This window comes from Dermacentor andersoni, chromosome 1 (assembly GCF_023375885.2).
Source record: "Dermacentor andersoni chromosome 1, qqDerAnde1_hic_scaffold, whole genome shotgun sequence".
NCBI lineage: Eukaryota > Metazoa > Arthropoda > Arachnida > Ixodida > Ixodidae > Dermacentor > Dermacentor andersoni.
In genome coordinates this window covers 232,412,301-232,429,078 of record NC_092814.1, presented here as the reverse complement: position 1 = coordinate 232,429,078, position 16,778 = coordinate 232,412,301, and the positions used below count along the sequence as shown (strand labels likewise).

Below are 16,778 nucleotides of genomic sequence, written 5' to 3'. Positions count from 1 at the left end.
TTTGCGAAGAAGTGCGATTGTCGTTCCTTGCAGTACATGCCAATACTCGTTGCTAAAGCTTGTTAGCAAAACGACTGAACATTTGCTTCGCACCTGAGGCCCTCTGGCTATACAAATGTGGCGCTCAAGAAGCAGGGGCATGTTTGCCTCAGCAATTCCTTCGGCGTCGTCCTCCATGTCACATCTGACAAGGGTAAGTACGCTGCTCTTGGGTGGCAACGTGACGTGATCGTCAGCTACGTGAAGCGCGATGTCACGGTCGTTGTCATTACTGTTCACACTATGGCTTGCGCAGTAGCGAAGCTGATTCTAGACTCTCGCAGGTCGATGATGGCACCGTTCGCCTGAAGGAAATCCATGCCGAGTATAAGGTCCTTTGAACATTCAGGAAAAATGACGAAGTCGCCGATGTACGTGAAGCTCCGAATGTTGACTCGTGCCATGCACCGGCCCATTGGAGTTATGAGATGCCCTCCTGCAGTACGAATCTAAGTTCTGGTCCATTGCGTCGAAACTTTGTTCAGTATACGCGCGAGATTGTGGCTCCTAACAGACGTGTCCGCACCCGTGTCGATTAACGCCGTGACTTCGTGGTCATCTATGGTAACTGGTACGTCGCAGTATACTGACACAGAACTACACTGCTTTCTCTGCGTCTCAATTAAGTCATATCATGGTTGTCATAGTGGAGGATCTTCAGCGTTCGCAACGTCAGCGACCTCACCTCCGCAGGTCACTGGACTCAGTTTTCCCTTCTAGCCCCCTATTCACGCCTCGTTGCTCTCGGCGTGAATAGGGGGGTAGAAGACCTGTTTTGGGCAGGTGACGGTGATCGTGGTTCACGGAATCGTGGGGCAAATGAGGTCCTGGCGTCTGCGAGGTATGCTTCAATCTCCAGGGGGCATTCACCATTGCGCGGGCACGGCGCATTCAGTGAAAATCCACGGAGCCCAGCCCGGTGGTAAGGACACGCCCTATAGAGGTGATCGGCTTCACCGCAATGAAAACACAAAGGCCTCTGGTCAGCGGTGCGCCATACGTTGCTCTTGCGGGGTGGTCGTGTTCCAGCCATGAATGGCGTGTCGCGAGTCATGAAGTCGCCAGTTGCTTGTTCAACGGCGCGGACACCATGAAAGTCCGGGACGCCGCGCGCATCGTGAAAAGTCGGAGACAACGAACTTCCCACAGCTTCCGCATACGACATGCAAGGCTGTGGCTGCCGTACCTCGTGCTGTGGTGTCTCGCTTCGCTCTGGTACCTGTACTGCCTGCCCGATTTCTTCCTGGACGACCTCAGCCAGAGCAAGTCGTAGATCCAATACCGGAGCCACCTGAAGCTTTTGGAGCTCTTCTCGAAAACAAGCCTAATGAGCTCCCGCAAGGCGTCGGTATTGGCCAAGGGTATAGCGAGAAAGTCACGCGATAGGGTCGACACGTCGCGGTTGTACTACCTTGTTCGTTGCTGCAGTGCCTTTTCCATTGATATGGCTTCGGCGAGAAACTCTGCAACAGTCTTTGGTGGGTTGCGTATTAGGCCACCGAATAACTCTTACTTGACACCGTGCATAAAGTTCCTTACCTTCTTTTCTTCCGGCATGGATGGATCCGTGCATCGGAAAAGTCGGCATATATCTTCGACAAACATTGCTACGCTTTCGTTCGGCCGCTGTACTCTCGCCTGAATTGCAGATTCAGCTCGCTCCTTGTGATCGAGGCTGGCATATGTGCCGATTAGCTGCCGTCAGAATTTGTCCCATGTCAATAAGGCCGCCTCATGGTTCTCAAACCATGTCCACGCATAGTGCTCGAGGGCAAAGTAGGCATTGCGTAGCTTGCGCTCTGGAGTCCAGCCGTTGAATTCTGTGACACGCTCAAAGTGATCGAGCCAGTCCTCAACATCCTCGAAGGTGTCCCCATGGAAAGATGTGGGCATTCGCGGCTGGTTAAGGACGACCTCGATCGGTGCCGTTGAGGAAGAAGACGGAACCGATGTACTCATCCTGACTATTCGGTAGAGGCTCGTGTTCAGGTGGCAGTCCTTGAAGTCGACGGCTTGTCCGTACGTGAACAGGAGTCAGCTCGACCGGACTTCGTACTGGGCTCGTAGGCGCCGTTCCACCTGGGAGTAGTAGCATGTACCCAGCACCTCCACCAGAAAAATGTAACGTAGATTGAAGACTGAGTCTTACAAAATAGCTGTTTCGCTTTTAATGGCGGGCCAGAAGAAGAGTGTGCAGCTTACACACTGCATTGTCTTTCGTGGCGCCGACCTTTGCGTGCGCCGTACTGCGGTGCGGGAGCCCCACATCTTTGTGTCAATATATACAGGATGAGTCAGCGTAGACAAGATGGCTAACCACCAACAACACGCAGCAGTCAGTGTCTCACGATCTTTCTCAGTCTTCTTTTATCCTTCCGTAACAACATTTCTACTGTAAAAATTACTGCACGTTTTTAGAATGGTCCTTGTGGACGGCATCTTGTCGGAAGTATTTATGTAAAGAATCCCGCAGGAAACCCAACTAACATACAGATTCAGAAGCACTGATGGGTACGGTAGAGATTGTGTTATGAGCCCAACTTCTGTAAGTTGAATACACGTGCACGTGTATCAAAATGAGTACATGTGTGTTGTAATCATCATAAGCTGCCATTTTGTTTGTTTACAGAGGTGTAGCGAGTCGTGAGGCCAAGCTCACCTATATTCAGTCATGACAACAACATGGTGTGATGACACTGAGACAATGTGGATTCCTTTCGTCGTCGCCAAGACCCTTGTAAGCCCACTTTGAGCGTTTATTATGGGTGTGCAAATATTAGAAAATTTGGGTTATTATCGAATATTTTATTTTTAATATTTGCATCCGACTCGAAAAAAGAATCGAATATATTGCTGGCTGTGCGGGAGCAGATATGGTTCTTAGCATTTTTTTTCTATTTAATCTAAGAAAGTGTGATTTTGTGCTGAATTTTGCTATAATTTCATGATGCTGGCAAAATTTCGCCTGTAAAACCCGCTTAGCCACTGGACACCTAAGATTTGCAGAAAAGCCAGCCTCTCAGTAGCAAGGGGCACGGGTATGCAAACAGCGAGGGGGCCCACTTTTGCAGGTTCCACCCCCCAATCCTGAGCTTATTGCTCGACAGCAAATGCAATGAGTGACGAGTGATGCAGGGTCAGATGTATCCGAGTTAACGGGAAACTGATGCGGTATATATTAAGGCACAGGTTGGTGAGAACAGACAACTAGCAGATATTAAATTTTCCAAAGCTAACATGAGCCAAATATACAATCTTTTAGTATAATGACTTAATAGTTCAATTTATGACAATGTAATTGCAATGTTTGAACATGCCAAAATAAGCCAGCTTACTAATAAGTGCATGTGCATATTATTCAATATTCTATGGGAAGTTTTTGTATTCGAGCCATTTTCGAAAATTTTGGTATTTGCACACCCCTAGTATTTATCTGTTCTGGCTGACCAATGACACTTGGGAGGATATCCACAATAATACGATCCTGAATGGAGCATGCCTATCGTGGTTACTCAGCACAACAGATAGAACAGTGGTATGTTCCGTCCTTACTGTAATCTGCTCGACAGTCAGTGTTATATGCACCTGTTGACATTTGCTCGCAGAAGGATGTTTTACAAAAGATAAATTCACTGTTGGACAATGTTTTTCTGTTTGCCACACAGCCTCTAAGTATCTGCATGCAATGAGCGTGCACTTTGTTAAATAGAAACCCCGAAACAAAATTAATTTCTTAAATTGTTCGAAGAAATATGTGGAGTTCAACAGAGCTCAGATGAAAACTGAAAAAAGCTTGTGATATCGAAGGGACTCTCAGACAAACTACGAAACATCCCAAACGTAAACTGCGCTCTATACGCAGATGACATTACCATCTGGAGCCCGGGAGGCTCCCTGGGAGACATGGAGCAGGCATTACAGTCTGCCCTAGATGCTACGGAAGAGTACCTACTAAGCACAGGAATGAAACTATCCTCAAAGAAATCGGAACTATTACTATTTCGCAAGTCTTGCCAAGGAGTCCGCTACCTAACACCTCTAGACGAACTTCCGATCGCACTACACACAAGAGACGGACAACAGATTCCGCGAGTCAACCACATATGCATTCTTGGCCTCCTAATCGAAGCCACCGGATGCCACGGACACACGATCAAACACCTAACCGCCAAAAGCGAAAACGATAACCTTCTGCGCGTTGTGGGGACCCCTTTTGGGACCCCTGTCTCCTGTCTACGCGCGACTTGGGCCATTCGGCCGCGCGATCGCTGGGGACACGCAGTTCCAAGCCTCATTTTGGATAGCGTACATTCCCCGCGGCCGCGGGCGCCGGCGCGACGCGGAGCCTGCTGCTTGTGCGCGCGGCTCACGTTACGCCGTGCGCCGCGCGTAAGAACAGTGCCTGAGGAGCGGGCCCCTCTTGCCCTCTCTTCGGTTTCCCTCTCCTTCAGCATCGGAGGTGCGCGGGCGCTTTCGCCCGGACAGATTGACTTTCGGTGCTCATGGCTGTCGGACGTGCGGACCCCCTTGGTCCCGCGCCCCTCTGAGCAAGGCGGCCCCCTTTGGTGTGGCGAACCTGCTCGGAAGAGCCAGCGTGGCGGAGCAGACTTCCCGGGAGCTTTCACCCGTAGTCTGCGACTGCCACCCCAGTGCCGTATTCCTGTATTGTACTCGCATTTTGTACATAGCAGGAAATAAACCCCCATTCGTTGGTGCCACGGCTGGAGTCGTCTCTACGCCTTGCCGGTGAGTCAGCGAACCCGCCGCGGCGCCCCTTTGCGTGCGCTGCGGAGTGGGGACGAGCTACGTGTCTCCTTAGACCTTAGCTAGCCGGGTCCGGGCACGTTAGCCCGAAGCCCCACAGCGTATACCACGCATTCCTTACGAGTCACATTAATTACGTTGCCTCTGCCCACAACTGGACAAAAATAGAAAAGACGAAGCTAAACACACTCGTGCGCAAAAGCATCAAACAGGTCTTGGGCATTCCACAAAGAGCAAGTACAGCAAAGGTTGACCAGCTAGGAATGCACAACATCGACGAAGTGATCGAGGCTCAGACTATGGCGCAAATACTCCGCCTATCCTCGTCCAAAGCCGGTAGGCTAATCCTAAATGAAGCCAATGTCTCCCCTTCTCCCTATCCCCAGCACGCGGTTACCCTACCGAGCGAAATTAGAGACAAAGACAAAGTCTCACCGTTTCCCAGAAACGTCCACCCACAACACAACGTGAGTAGGCGCCGGGCCCGCGTGATTCTCGACCACATCGACGCGGATCGTGAAGCCACCACATCTGTGGACGCGGCCCAGTACGGCAGCACATCCACTTTCGCAATAGCGGTCGTGGACGGCAACGGAACGCTACGATCATCCGCATCGGTTAAAACGAGCAGCAGCGCTAAAGCAGAACAAATAGCCATAGCCATCGCCATGGCAGACCCAACATTTACTTATGTCTTCACGGACTCGCGTGCCGCAATTCGGGCCTACGAATGCGGCAATGTATCTAAAGAAGCAGCGCGTATACTACTAGCGAGCTCAAAAGAGCAAACGGTGCCTCTCCTGGTTCCCCGCTCGCATGGGGAAAGACATTCACCCACAAAAAGCTAACCTCAATGAAACGGCCCACGACCGTGCGCGAGAACTTGCCCGCCGCGACGGTCCCACGGCCACCGAGGGGCTGGACATTCAGTTTAATGACCCGCTGCTCACTTACCAAGAAATCACCTCCCACTATCAGGAAGGCAGAACCAAATTCCCGCTCCCACACGCCAAACTCGAACGCGCGCAGGCGGCCGCGTTTCGAATGCTACAAACGGACTCGTATCCGTCACGAGGCCTACTAAGTCACTATAACTCAGAAATCCCGGCAAATTGCCCAGACTGCCCAGAACTTTATTGCTCACTCTCGCACATGCTATGGCAATGTACCGCGTTACCAAAGGGCCCTCTCTCCAGTGAGCCCGAATGGGAAGAAGCCCTCAAAAGCCCGGACCTCAAACTACAACTCAAGGCCGCCCAGAGGGCCCAAGAACTGGCGGAGCGTCACCACGTTCTTGTCCCGACTTGGGCGTCGCCTACGGTTTCTGCTGGAGGAGTTCCCCGCGTGGGATCTTCAACGGCTTGAAACTCCTCAGGACTTCAATAAAGTTTTTGACTGACTGACTGACATCAAAGTTTAACTGTATTAAACAAAGGTTGTATAGACATTAGAAATTGTGAATACAAATGAAATACTTGTGTTGAATAAAGGTGTTCAACTCAAGAATTGAATATTCTATTTCTTTTAATATTCAATTGTGACTGAATATACAAGGCTACTGAAGTTATTACTGGACCCTGCCTGTCGCTGCTAGCTGCTTCATGTCTTTGCAGAAAGCTAACCAGGAACTGCAGTGATATTTCACTTTCTGATAATTTCCGAGTTGAAGAGAGTTATGAACAACATTGCACAAGCTGTAAAAAAATCAATTACATTTTTCAGTCATATTTGTTTTGCATATTTCATTTTGTATTTATAGGAGGTGGAAAAATATTTGGTATTCGCCCTGATTTTTGAAGCACATGCTCTTCAAATATTGTTATTTGTTTAGAACATTTCCCTATTTGAACCTACCTCTCAAATATATAGCAATGTTTCCTTCCCCCAATTTGCAATCACCTTTCCAAAACACTATGTATAATTCAAACAAATATAAATGAATGAAAGCTCCAGTAGCTAGAAAAATCAGTGTAGTACAAATCACTAACATAGACAAATGGAATGAGCCAAGGTTAAAGGAGCAGAAGCTTGATGTGGGCGAGTTGGTTGAGCATACTTGATGAAATGTTGTTCTTTCGTCCTCGTAGCGCTCTCTTTTTTCATCAAGGTTAAAGGTTAAAAGGGCATCACTCAGTTTTCAATAGCCATCTTTACAAAACTAAGTCTGCGAAAGTGTGCAACAGAGCTTCAAGTGAAAGAATCATACATACCGTACTGTCTTGCCAAGGAACTCTGAAAGAACGGTGTGTTGGCTTGATATACCTAGGTCTTCTCCTGTAAAAGAATGCCACATTTCAATGTACTGCAGATACAAAGCAATTATGCGAAAAGAACGACCTATTAGCCCTTTCAGTGTTAAGTTTTTCGAAGATGCTACATCTCCTGCGTCGGGTTTTTTTCTAGAATATTATAAAACACAACAGCTTGTTTTTGGCTATGCAAAGGGAGACAATGACATGGATAAAGGAAAATGCTCTTTTGGTATGGTCCTCACATTCCTATCTGACATAAGCGACATGGCAGGACAGAAATTCGAAAACGTACCGGTACGTCTGTGACACTTGAAAGGGTTAAATGCATGGTAGCTCAACATGACTCACTGCTGTAGAGAAGCTTGCATTATATGTTAAGTGAGGACCATATCCCAATACAATCTTTTGTAGGGTTCAACCAAACATGGCAGGGTGCTTATAGACAAATAATCTATTTTTCTTTACACTGAAACAAAAAACACATTTTCCACAGTTACCAAAGCAAACAATGTTTTCAAGGAATACAGTCGAGCCACGATAGAACGAAGTTGTACTTGCAGCGAAAAACTTAGACCGTGAATTTCATTAATTCGAGGTTTTACAGTTTCAGCATTAAAAACTTCACCAATTCCCAGAGCATTCCGGGTGGACACTATCTTGTTAGTAAGCACTTATAAACAAATCACAAGAATGTCGGGCCATAAGAGAGGTTTAGCTTGTCCGGTATTCAGGTAAACCCAGGCGGACAGGGCGTTAGGGTGTTGCGGTCAGAGGTATAAACAGGAGCGCCTGCATGGTGCAGTCACCTGGTGGCACAGAGCTCAAACAGACAAAAACAGCTATTATTGCCTTAACGAAATGTATTCTACTTCGCTGCTGGTGTAAATTTTCGGCACTGGCATAATCGTGTTGCTGCCAAAAATGTACACCTGTAGCAAAGCAAAATATACTTGGTTACTGCAATATTAGCTGTTTTTGTTTATCTGAACTCTGCACCACCAGGTGGCTGCACCATGCAGGCCACTCCCATTTACACCTCTGCCCCAACGCCCCGTCAGCCTGCGTTTACCCGAATACCGGACAAGATAAACCTCTCTAATAATAGCGAGGTTATGAGCGCCAGCGTGTGCAGTGCAGATCGCACTGAGAGCAATGCATCGACATGGCTCATGGCATCCGAGATTTGCGTGTTGCGTCACGCAGCGCCGGTAAATCTTGTATGCCATTGCTGACTGTCGCAGCCTGTGACCACAAATTAAAAACAAGAGTGTAAAAAGATACGGATATTACTCCTGAGCCAAAAGGAAAAAAAAAAGAAAGAAGGAAAGTCAGTTTCACTAGAAAGGTGGAGCATTGATGGCGATAGCAAAGAGACCACACAAAGTAGGGTTCGTAGTTTTATCGGTGTCATGCGCGCTCAGGCAAACATTAACAGATCTCACTCAATGACCATTAACTTAGTCACAACGTGAGCGAGCGCTTCGTACCATGTCTCTGTATCGGAAACAATCAGCATCACTAGAAGCGCGGGAATAACAATCCGTTTTGGCTTGCCATTGAGAGATTACTTCCAAGATTGATAGGGCATGTGGCCAGCACAAGGATGCGCTTTAGGAGACGGCAGACGGGTGCACTTTCCTTCCTCCCCCAACCACTAGTGCGAGTTCATTCCCTCTATCCCTTTTGTGCAGAAGGAATTGTCAGCTCTCGTGTTTCTCCGAGTTATTTAACAGTGCAATAAATGGCACAGCGGTGTTTCCTGCCTACCGCATCTTGGCGTGTGTTCTTTGCCAGCAGTTTTGCCGCTCGAACTTTTCATGCAGAAGGACGCTTGAAGTAACTTTTGCCTCGGCCGACATAGTTTCTTGCTAGATTTACTAGACATACAGGCTCCAAGTACATGATTTAAATGACCGAAAACTTTGTTACGAAAAATAAATACACGATTTTCAATGCTACTAAGCTCGGGAAATGAAAATAGTTCGTTAAATTAGAGTATTTTAATTACCACCATAATAATTTACTTTAGGAGATATCTTTCAATAGAGGAGTTGAAGCCAATAAGCACTCATGGCATGTCTGTTGAGTAAGAATTCCAAGACTAGCACTACTTTTAAGACATCTGCCTCAAACACGGGCCATGAAATACACTACTACAGTAGCGGTGAAAAGCAGTTGAACAAGGAATTTGGCTTTAATCTACAGTGGTGTTATACCTCATATTAGGGATTTTACCAAAAAACTTTCGCATAGCACTACATGGAGTGCTATATCTTGTGCCACATTTTGGGGACAGATATGTCGAAACTGGTGCTAGTCTCAGGGTGCCTATCAAATGGATATGCTTCAAGCACTGATAGGCTTAAATTCTACAAATGCAGTATGCATCTTAAGGCATATAACATTGAAGTTGAATTACTTGAGTTCTGTTAACTAGCTGCAAAAGTGCACATGAGGCCTACAACTGCTGCTACATTTCATTTTACAAGTCATGCATCAGGTAGGCCTACACAAAGCATAAACCATAATTTTGCAGGGTCAGTGAAGTTAAGAAATTACACGGCCTCTCCCAGTCCCAAGCCTTCTCGTCAGATTCTTTAGTAACATACATTCGGTTTCTTTCAGTTTGTGGAAGTTTATACCATCTACTGTTTTCCTTTATTGATGCGAAACTGTCAAATGGCCCATTGAGCAAGAAAGCCGGCGTCTGTAGCAGCGAAACAGCACCTAAATTCCCATTGGCTGCGACACTCAATCATGAGCATGCCTCGATTGAGCAGGGCCAGCGAATTGGAACACTTGCTGCCGCAATAGCGTGCCAAGTGTTGCGCAAGGGGAGACGGAATCTGAGACAATGCCACATTACGAGCGCACCTCGATTGAGTAGATACGGCGATGTGATGCCATGGGGCAAGACAGGTAGTCGTTGGCGAGGCAGGCACACTTCAGAGAGCGAGACTGCAGCACCCGCATGCATGGGTGCCGCCGTCTCAATCTCAGAAGCTGGCACGTGGTCCATATCTCTCTCTCTCTCACCCCCACTGAGCTTAGCTGCTAAAAGAATTTTTTTTTGCCGCAAGTTAAAACACACACAAAAGGAAGACAGACACGGGCAGCATTGTGTGTTTTGTTTGTTTTTTGTGTGTTTTAACTTGCGGCAAAAAAACGTCTTAGCAAGCACCAACTAGGCCAACAAGCAGTTTCGTTGCAACATATAGATTAGCTGCTGCACGTGCCTGCTGGCCTTGGTGGCCGCTGTTGCTTCCTCGGTCTCTCGTTGTGCAGGATGTTGGTAGCATGTGACATACTTGATTTCTCAGCAATATTGCCCAAATGATTTCGGTCTACAGCCAACATGCTAATATAAAGTGTAAAAAAAAAAATTATAACCCACAGCAATTTATTCACAAACCTCAAAGAACTGCTCAGCGGCATTCAATTGCACATTAATGCGTTCACATTCACAACTCATAAGAGCTTAGGTTTCCTCAGATGTCTTTTTACACCGAACATTGTACTGACAGTGCAATTCCATCTTTCCAGGTGGATCCCTTGTATATGCAGATATTACTCGTGCAGCAAATTTAAATAATTTATTGAACAAAGGTGCACTAGTAAACTATTAAATTGCTGACTTTAGTGAACATACAAGATTAGGTCCATTTTCCTCGAGTTTCAGGACAGCTATCCCCAAAACATGCAACAGAATTAACTAGTGTTCAAGTCAGTTTTGTTTTGAAGTGTGCAAGGGCTACGGGAGGCTTTTGGGAAAGTGTTAACTAGAACACCATCATATTTCATAGCAGACTTTTGTAGTAGATAGCAGGAAACTTGTCTCACGATTTTTGCCAAATGGAAATGACTAACTGACCGGCTTCAATTTCACAATGGCAACATGTGGCCCAAAGTAAATAATTAAACTTCACAAATCAAATAAATTGATTGTCATTTTCTGTGATAGCTAAATATTGCTATGGCCAAATGTTGTGTAAGTAATGTCTACACTTACAAGTATTTCACCTGGATAGACAGAATTGAATTATGATCTGATATTAATTTTTAATGAACTTAAGTCCTGGGCTTTTACTTGCCAAAGCCACAATATGACAAAGCATGCCGTAGTGTGGGACTCGGGACTAATTTTGACCTCTTTGGCTTATTAACATGCACTTAAAGAGTACACGAGCGCTGTACAGTTTGGCCTAATTGAAATGTGACTAGGGTCGAGCCCACAACCTTGAGCTCAGCTGCGCAACACAATGATACCAATAATTGTTTTTAAACTCTGTTAAGGCTCTTTCACACCAATTACCGACAGCGGTTATGAGACCAAGTTAGTACCAAATAAATCGACCACATTGGGCCAGTCGCTCGCTGCTCGATTTTTCACTCATGTGACCGCAGTTGCAAAACTCAACCAATCAGATGCACAGAAACAGGACGTCTGTATATGCTGGAGCTTATTTTACGTGGCCATGGTATTGCGAGTATATGTACATGAATAGTGTGAACAGCATATCGCAAGGCATTTGAATGTGGAGACTTGCCGGAAGCACATACCAGTGTGGAACATTGGTCGCCTTAAACTGCTTTTTGGTAGCCAGTTGCAATCAGTCGCGCGACCTCCTCAAATCACCAGTGTGAATGAGCTCATAATGGTGAAAAGAAAGCCACCTGGCATATTGCATATTGCAGAACATTGCAAGACTTATGCCTGGCTATTAGTTCAATACAGGGCACCATAAAGATTGACACATATCATAGACGAGCACTGAAATTATCTGGAAGCGATGACAGACTGATCAGTAGAAACATCATCCAGTCATCGTTCTGCGATAACTTTTGAGCGACATGTAAAGCATGGTGCATCATTGTAGCAATATGATCATCATCGCCTTTTATTCAGAAAAAAGAATCTTACAAAGAGTACACATGAATCCCAACTAGTCAACTAGCCAATCCCTACTAGCCGATGACTAGTTCGGATCTACTCAATACACATAAATGATTTGCCACTTAGTGTTTCTTCTCGCTTACGTATTTTCGCTGATGACTGCATTATTTACAGGTCAAGTAACAGTACTGACGACCACCTGGCCCTTCAAAATGATCTTAGCCTAATTCATTATTGGTGTAACACCTGGTTAATGGCTTTAAATGTATCATAATGTCAGGTAATTTCTTTTAGTCGTAAGCGTGACAACTCACATTTTTTATACAACGTCAATAATAAAGAATTGCTACATACAGTATCATACAAATATTTGGGTGTTCACCTAACCGAAAACCTCTCCTGGACAGACCACATTGCAGCCGTTTGCGCAAAAGACATTAGGTTACCTACATCGTGATCTGGGTAATTCACCTTCCAACATCCGCAAATTGGCCTATCAGACATTTGTTCGTCCACAGCTCGAGTATGCATCATCCATTTGGTCCCCACATCCTACCTACTTAATCAACATGCTTGAATCAGTCCAGAACCGAGCTGCCCGTTTCAATTCACGTAATTATAGCCACCACTCCACAGTAACGCAAATCAAACTCGATCATTCCATCCCGCCTTTAGTTCTTCGCCGTAATATCGCTGTTATCCTTGTTTCACAATTATGTTTATAATGCCACACAATCCACACTGCATATCCAGATCGCCTCGAACACGTCTCGCCGATTAAATAACCACTTAAGTTTTGCGCGCATGTACGGTACGGCACATGCTTTTAACTTTTCCACACTCCCTACGGCCTTCACTTGTGGAACAATCTGCCTGATCACATTGCTTCCGAGTCAGATCAAGAAAAATTTCGTCATCTCCTACACGAGCATTTTTCATGATAGCACTTACAAATCACTTTATCTAGTTTCTTACACTTGGCAATGTGCTTCGAACTTCTTGCGATTTTTTTTATTGACGCATTGCTATCTCGCTCTTATGAATTGCTATTTTATGCTGTGTCACGTGTTCACTTGTATGGCCTGTATATATTGTATGCTCCCTATATTATTGCTTTTTTTGCATCATTTTCCCGAAATATCCCTTCAAGAATTGTACTCCCAGATCTATTCATTTTTAGTGTATTTTGCTTTCTAGTATTAGTGCCTAACGTTAAGTTTTACTCGTGTTATTTCCTAAAGTGTACCTTCGTGGCCTTTCATTACTTCAGTTTTTCCTTTTTCATGTTTTGATCTTGGTAGTAATGTTGATGAGTCCTGCATTGAGGTGTATCTTTTGTATTAGACTTCAGAAGGCTGCTTACTCTTTTTTTGCCTTGATTTTGTAGCCCTCCTTACACAATGCCCCCATAGGGCCTGTAAGGTATTTTAAATAAGTAAATATATATGGGGTGAAAAAAATACACAATCGGCAAGAAGTAGGTATACTAGGATATACAAACAGGGTGTATGAAAGGGAAAAATTATTCACCCGAATTCCCATATTCAGTGTCCCTGTTCTTCGAGTTACTTTGCCCACGTGCTGCAATTTGCTAGCTTCCTGGTTAGCTCACGTGATAGACTGCACCGAAAAGGCGTTTATCCCGGGTTCGAATACCGGACCACAGCAAATTTTTCCTCAACTGCAAAGCTTTCTGAGAAACCTGTACGGGTTTCCGTTGTAGCTTCGCGCTACGTTCGGGTGGATGACAATTCTTCCTTTCATGAACCATTCCCCATCTTGCAGGATTTTGCAGAACTGGTTTGCCATATTCATTGTCCCCGTGGTTTGAGTTGTCAAATAGTTCACCCTCACGCTGCGATCTGCTATCCTCCTGGTTAGCTCGGATAGTAGAGTGACCTCCCCAGGAAGGCACTGGTCCCAGGTTCAAATCCCAGACCAGGATGAATTTTTCATCAACTGCGAAGCTTTCTTTCTGAGAAATCCACATGGGCTTCGTTTACAGCTTTGTGCTACATTCGCATGGATGACGATTTTCCCTTTCGTGAACCGTTTTCCACCTTGCGAGATTCCGCTAACTGATTTGCCAAAATCGAGAGCTGGGCAAGTTGGAGCACTTTGGGAAACGTAACCGTGCACAAAGGATGGAAACGAAGCATGAGTGGAGACTCACAATTGACTTTTTACTGCAACAGCAGTTAAGTGCACATAATTGGCTTTGTCTTTTCCATCCACTCCATTATACTGACGACGACCATGATCATCAACGACGTCTAACAATTTTTTCATCAGGCCACCTCATCATCCTCAGCCTGATCATTGCCACAAAACAAAGAAAAAGAAATCTACAACCACCACTACTCTGATTTGAACCCATGTTGCTGGAGCAATATGCATTTTGGAGTAGGGCACACTAACCACCAGGCTACCGTACCACAGCACTGGGCAATTACAGCAAGGATTTTGTGCTGTACACATATTCTGAGGGTGGTGGAGCCTGTGCATGTATTTTGGATGCCAGAATAACCAATACTGCATGAAGATGACATTATGTGGATCGCATATATATTGTTCTTAACAAGATGATAGTGTGTTGGCATGAAATTCTTCACTGTCGGTGACATAAAGGAAGGCATACATCACAATGATGGTGAACAGCCTCAAATATGGCACACAGCCCCAATAGAGGCAGTTAGTGGAAAACAACATCAAAAGCATGAACAGCATGAATGCCGACAATGGCGTTGCGGTGATCATGTCACATAGTCTGTACAGTAGCACACAGAATTCACAACAGGCAAGTGCTCAACATAGCTGCACTGCACATGTACAGAAAAAAAAAATTGCTCAAATCTCAGTGGCACTGGATTATGATGAGTTGAATTGGTTGTTTTGCATTTGCATCAGCAGCAGAAAGACGAAACATTAGCAGAAAAGGCGACTAACATTGCTGAAGTGTGTTCACCTCTTTCTGTGTTATTTAACTTGTGATGGCCTTGAGTGAACAAAAGCGTGTTACTTTCTCAGAAGCCGCATTTACATGAATACATCTATGGCGCATTGCACTGAATTTAATGCATGTCACATACATGCAGATGCCGGTAATGTGCTATGAAGTGACCACAGCACTGACAGTCATTTACATTGCAAACAGTAGCTGTGACGTTGAGACGACATTTACCCAACCATGTTACATTCAAAGGGTAACTGATTCGGGTAGTTGGTAATCCAATAATCTTGCTGCAAAAAGATATGGTGGGAACCAGTAAAATAGGACAAGGATGAAAGGACCGACAGGTCTAGGATAAATGCCACGAAATGCGCAAAATGCACATGAACAAAGGCATGTAATAAGGTAAAGCATCACACTTCTTGCAAAGCATGTATGTGTGCACTAATATTTGTATGCTTTTCCCTTGTTAAAAAGAGTACAAAGAACAAAGTAAAGTAGGGATCATCAAACACGTCTATTCGTTGTTTTTGTTCATGTGGTTTCTTTTAAAAGTACTAATAATCCCTGCATGCCAACGAACATCTGTACAAATGAGCTCGTCACACGATTTATGAGCAGCATTATTTTTCTTTACATGTTCCCATGAAGTGACTTCACTTGTTTAATCAGAATGTTTATGGCCAAAAGACCATTTTCCATGTATATCGGTGAAAGTTACCAGGAAAATCGTGAACTTTAGGCTGCTAGATAACGAAAACCCCATTTTTCCATGGTTTTCCTGTTTAAAGGGTCGCTGAAAAGGTTTGCAGAAATTTTGTAGGCGCATAGGGTACAGAAACAGTAAAACACTCGCACCACAATTTAAGTGATACACCTTATAATACGAGATCTACGAACAATTACAAGTTACCCTCCTACCTAGCCATGCTTTTTCTCCCCATGCTTTGCTCTGCCTTCACTGGCGGAGCTTAGTCCTTCACTCCGGTGTCTTGGAGCCAGCACACGAAGCCTCTCCAATCTTTCCAGTAGCTGCCTGGCCATCAATGCCCAGAGAGCTATCCAAGTAGCGTGCATTGTGCGTCTTCTATCACAGCACCGAGCATGTCTGGTATTGCGGTAAACATAGGTGAGCTGGGCGTTTTCACAGATAGGCGGAGGCGTAAACTGAAGTACCTCCATATTACTAGTGCAATGATGAAGAGGCTTTACCTTGAATGTGAGCAGCCTGCAGGGTGCAGGAACGTGGGTGCACAGAGCTTAACTGGCAAACAAAGAGCTAATATTGCTGTAACCAAGAGTAAAACAGTCTACAAATTTAAATACATGATTACGTTGCTGCCTAAAGTTTACACCAGCAGCAAAGCAGAATACAATTGATTACTGCTATATTAGCTATTTACGTGTGTGCCACCAGGTGGCTGCACCCTGCAGGCCGCTCACGCTTGCAGCTTTGCCCATCTAGCAAAACACGCAGTCCGCCTGCATTTACCGGAATACCAGACACGCTAAAACTCAGTTTTTAGCATGTCCTGATTCCACAAAACACTGGCAGATCAGGCCAAATAGCGGGTGAGCGGGGACGCAAACGTGACTGGCCTGCATAGTGCAGCCACCTGGTGGCGTAGAGCTCAACCAGACAGAGCTATTACTGCAGTTACAATGTGCATTCTACTTTGCTGATGGTGTAAATTTTCAGCAACGGCATAATCATGACCGCTATTAGGCTGCTTTGGAAAATTTACACTGGCAGAGAAGTGGAACACACTTGTTTACTGCAACATATCTATTCCATATAACAGCTGCAAGCAACCACACATGTTGCAACGAATAACTAGATCACTGCCTGATGTTCCTTTAACTAAATTTGGATGCTCAC

General features: G+C 45.3%; 1 protein-coding gene across 3 annotated transcripts in view; it reads right to left on the bottom strand.

Moving 5' to 3' along the window:
• The window catches only part of LOC126548501 (uncharacterized), a 74,080-nt gene that overhangs the window by 55,814 nt on the left and 1,488 nt on the right, over window positions 1-16,778 (bottom strand). For all 3 annotated transcript variants that reach the window (XM_050196716.3, XM_055063437.2, XM_050196713.3), the window contains exon 2: window positions 7,014-7,077. In XM_050196716.3, coding sequence (XP_050052673.1) covers window positions 7,014-7,077 — 64 coding nt within the window. The remainder of the gene's footprint in view (window positions 1-7,013; window positions 7,078-16,778) is intronic.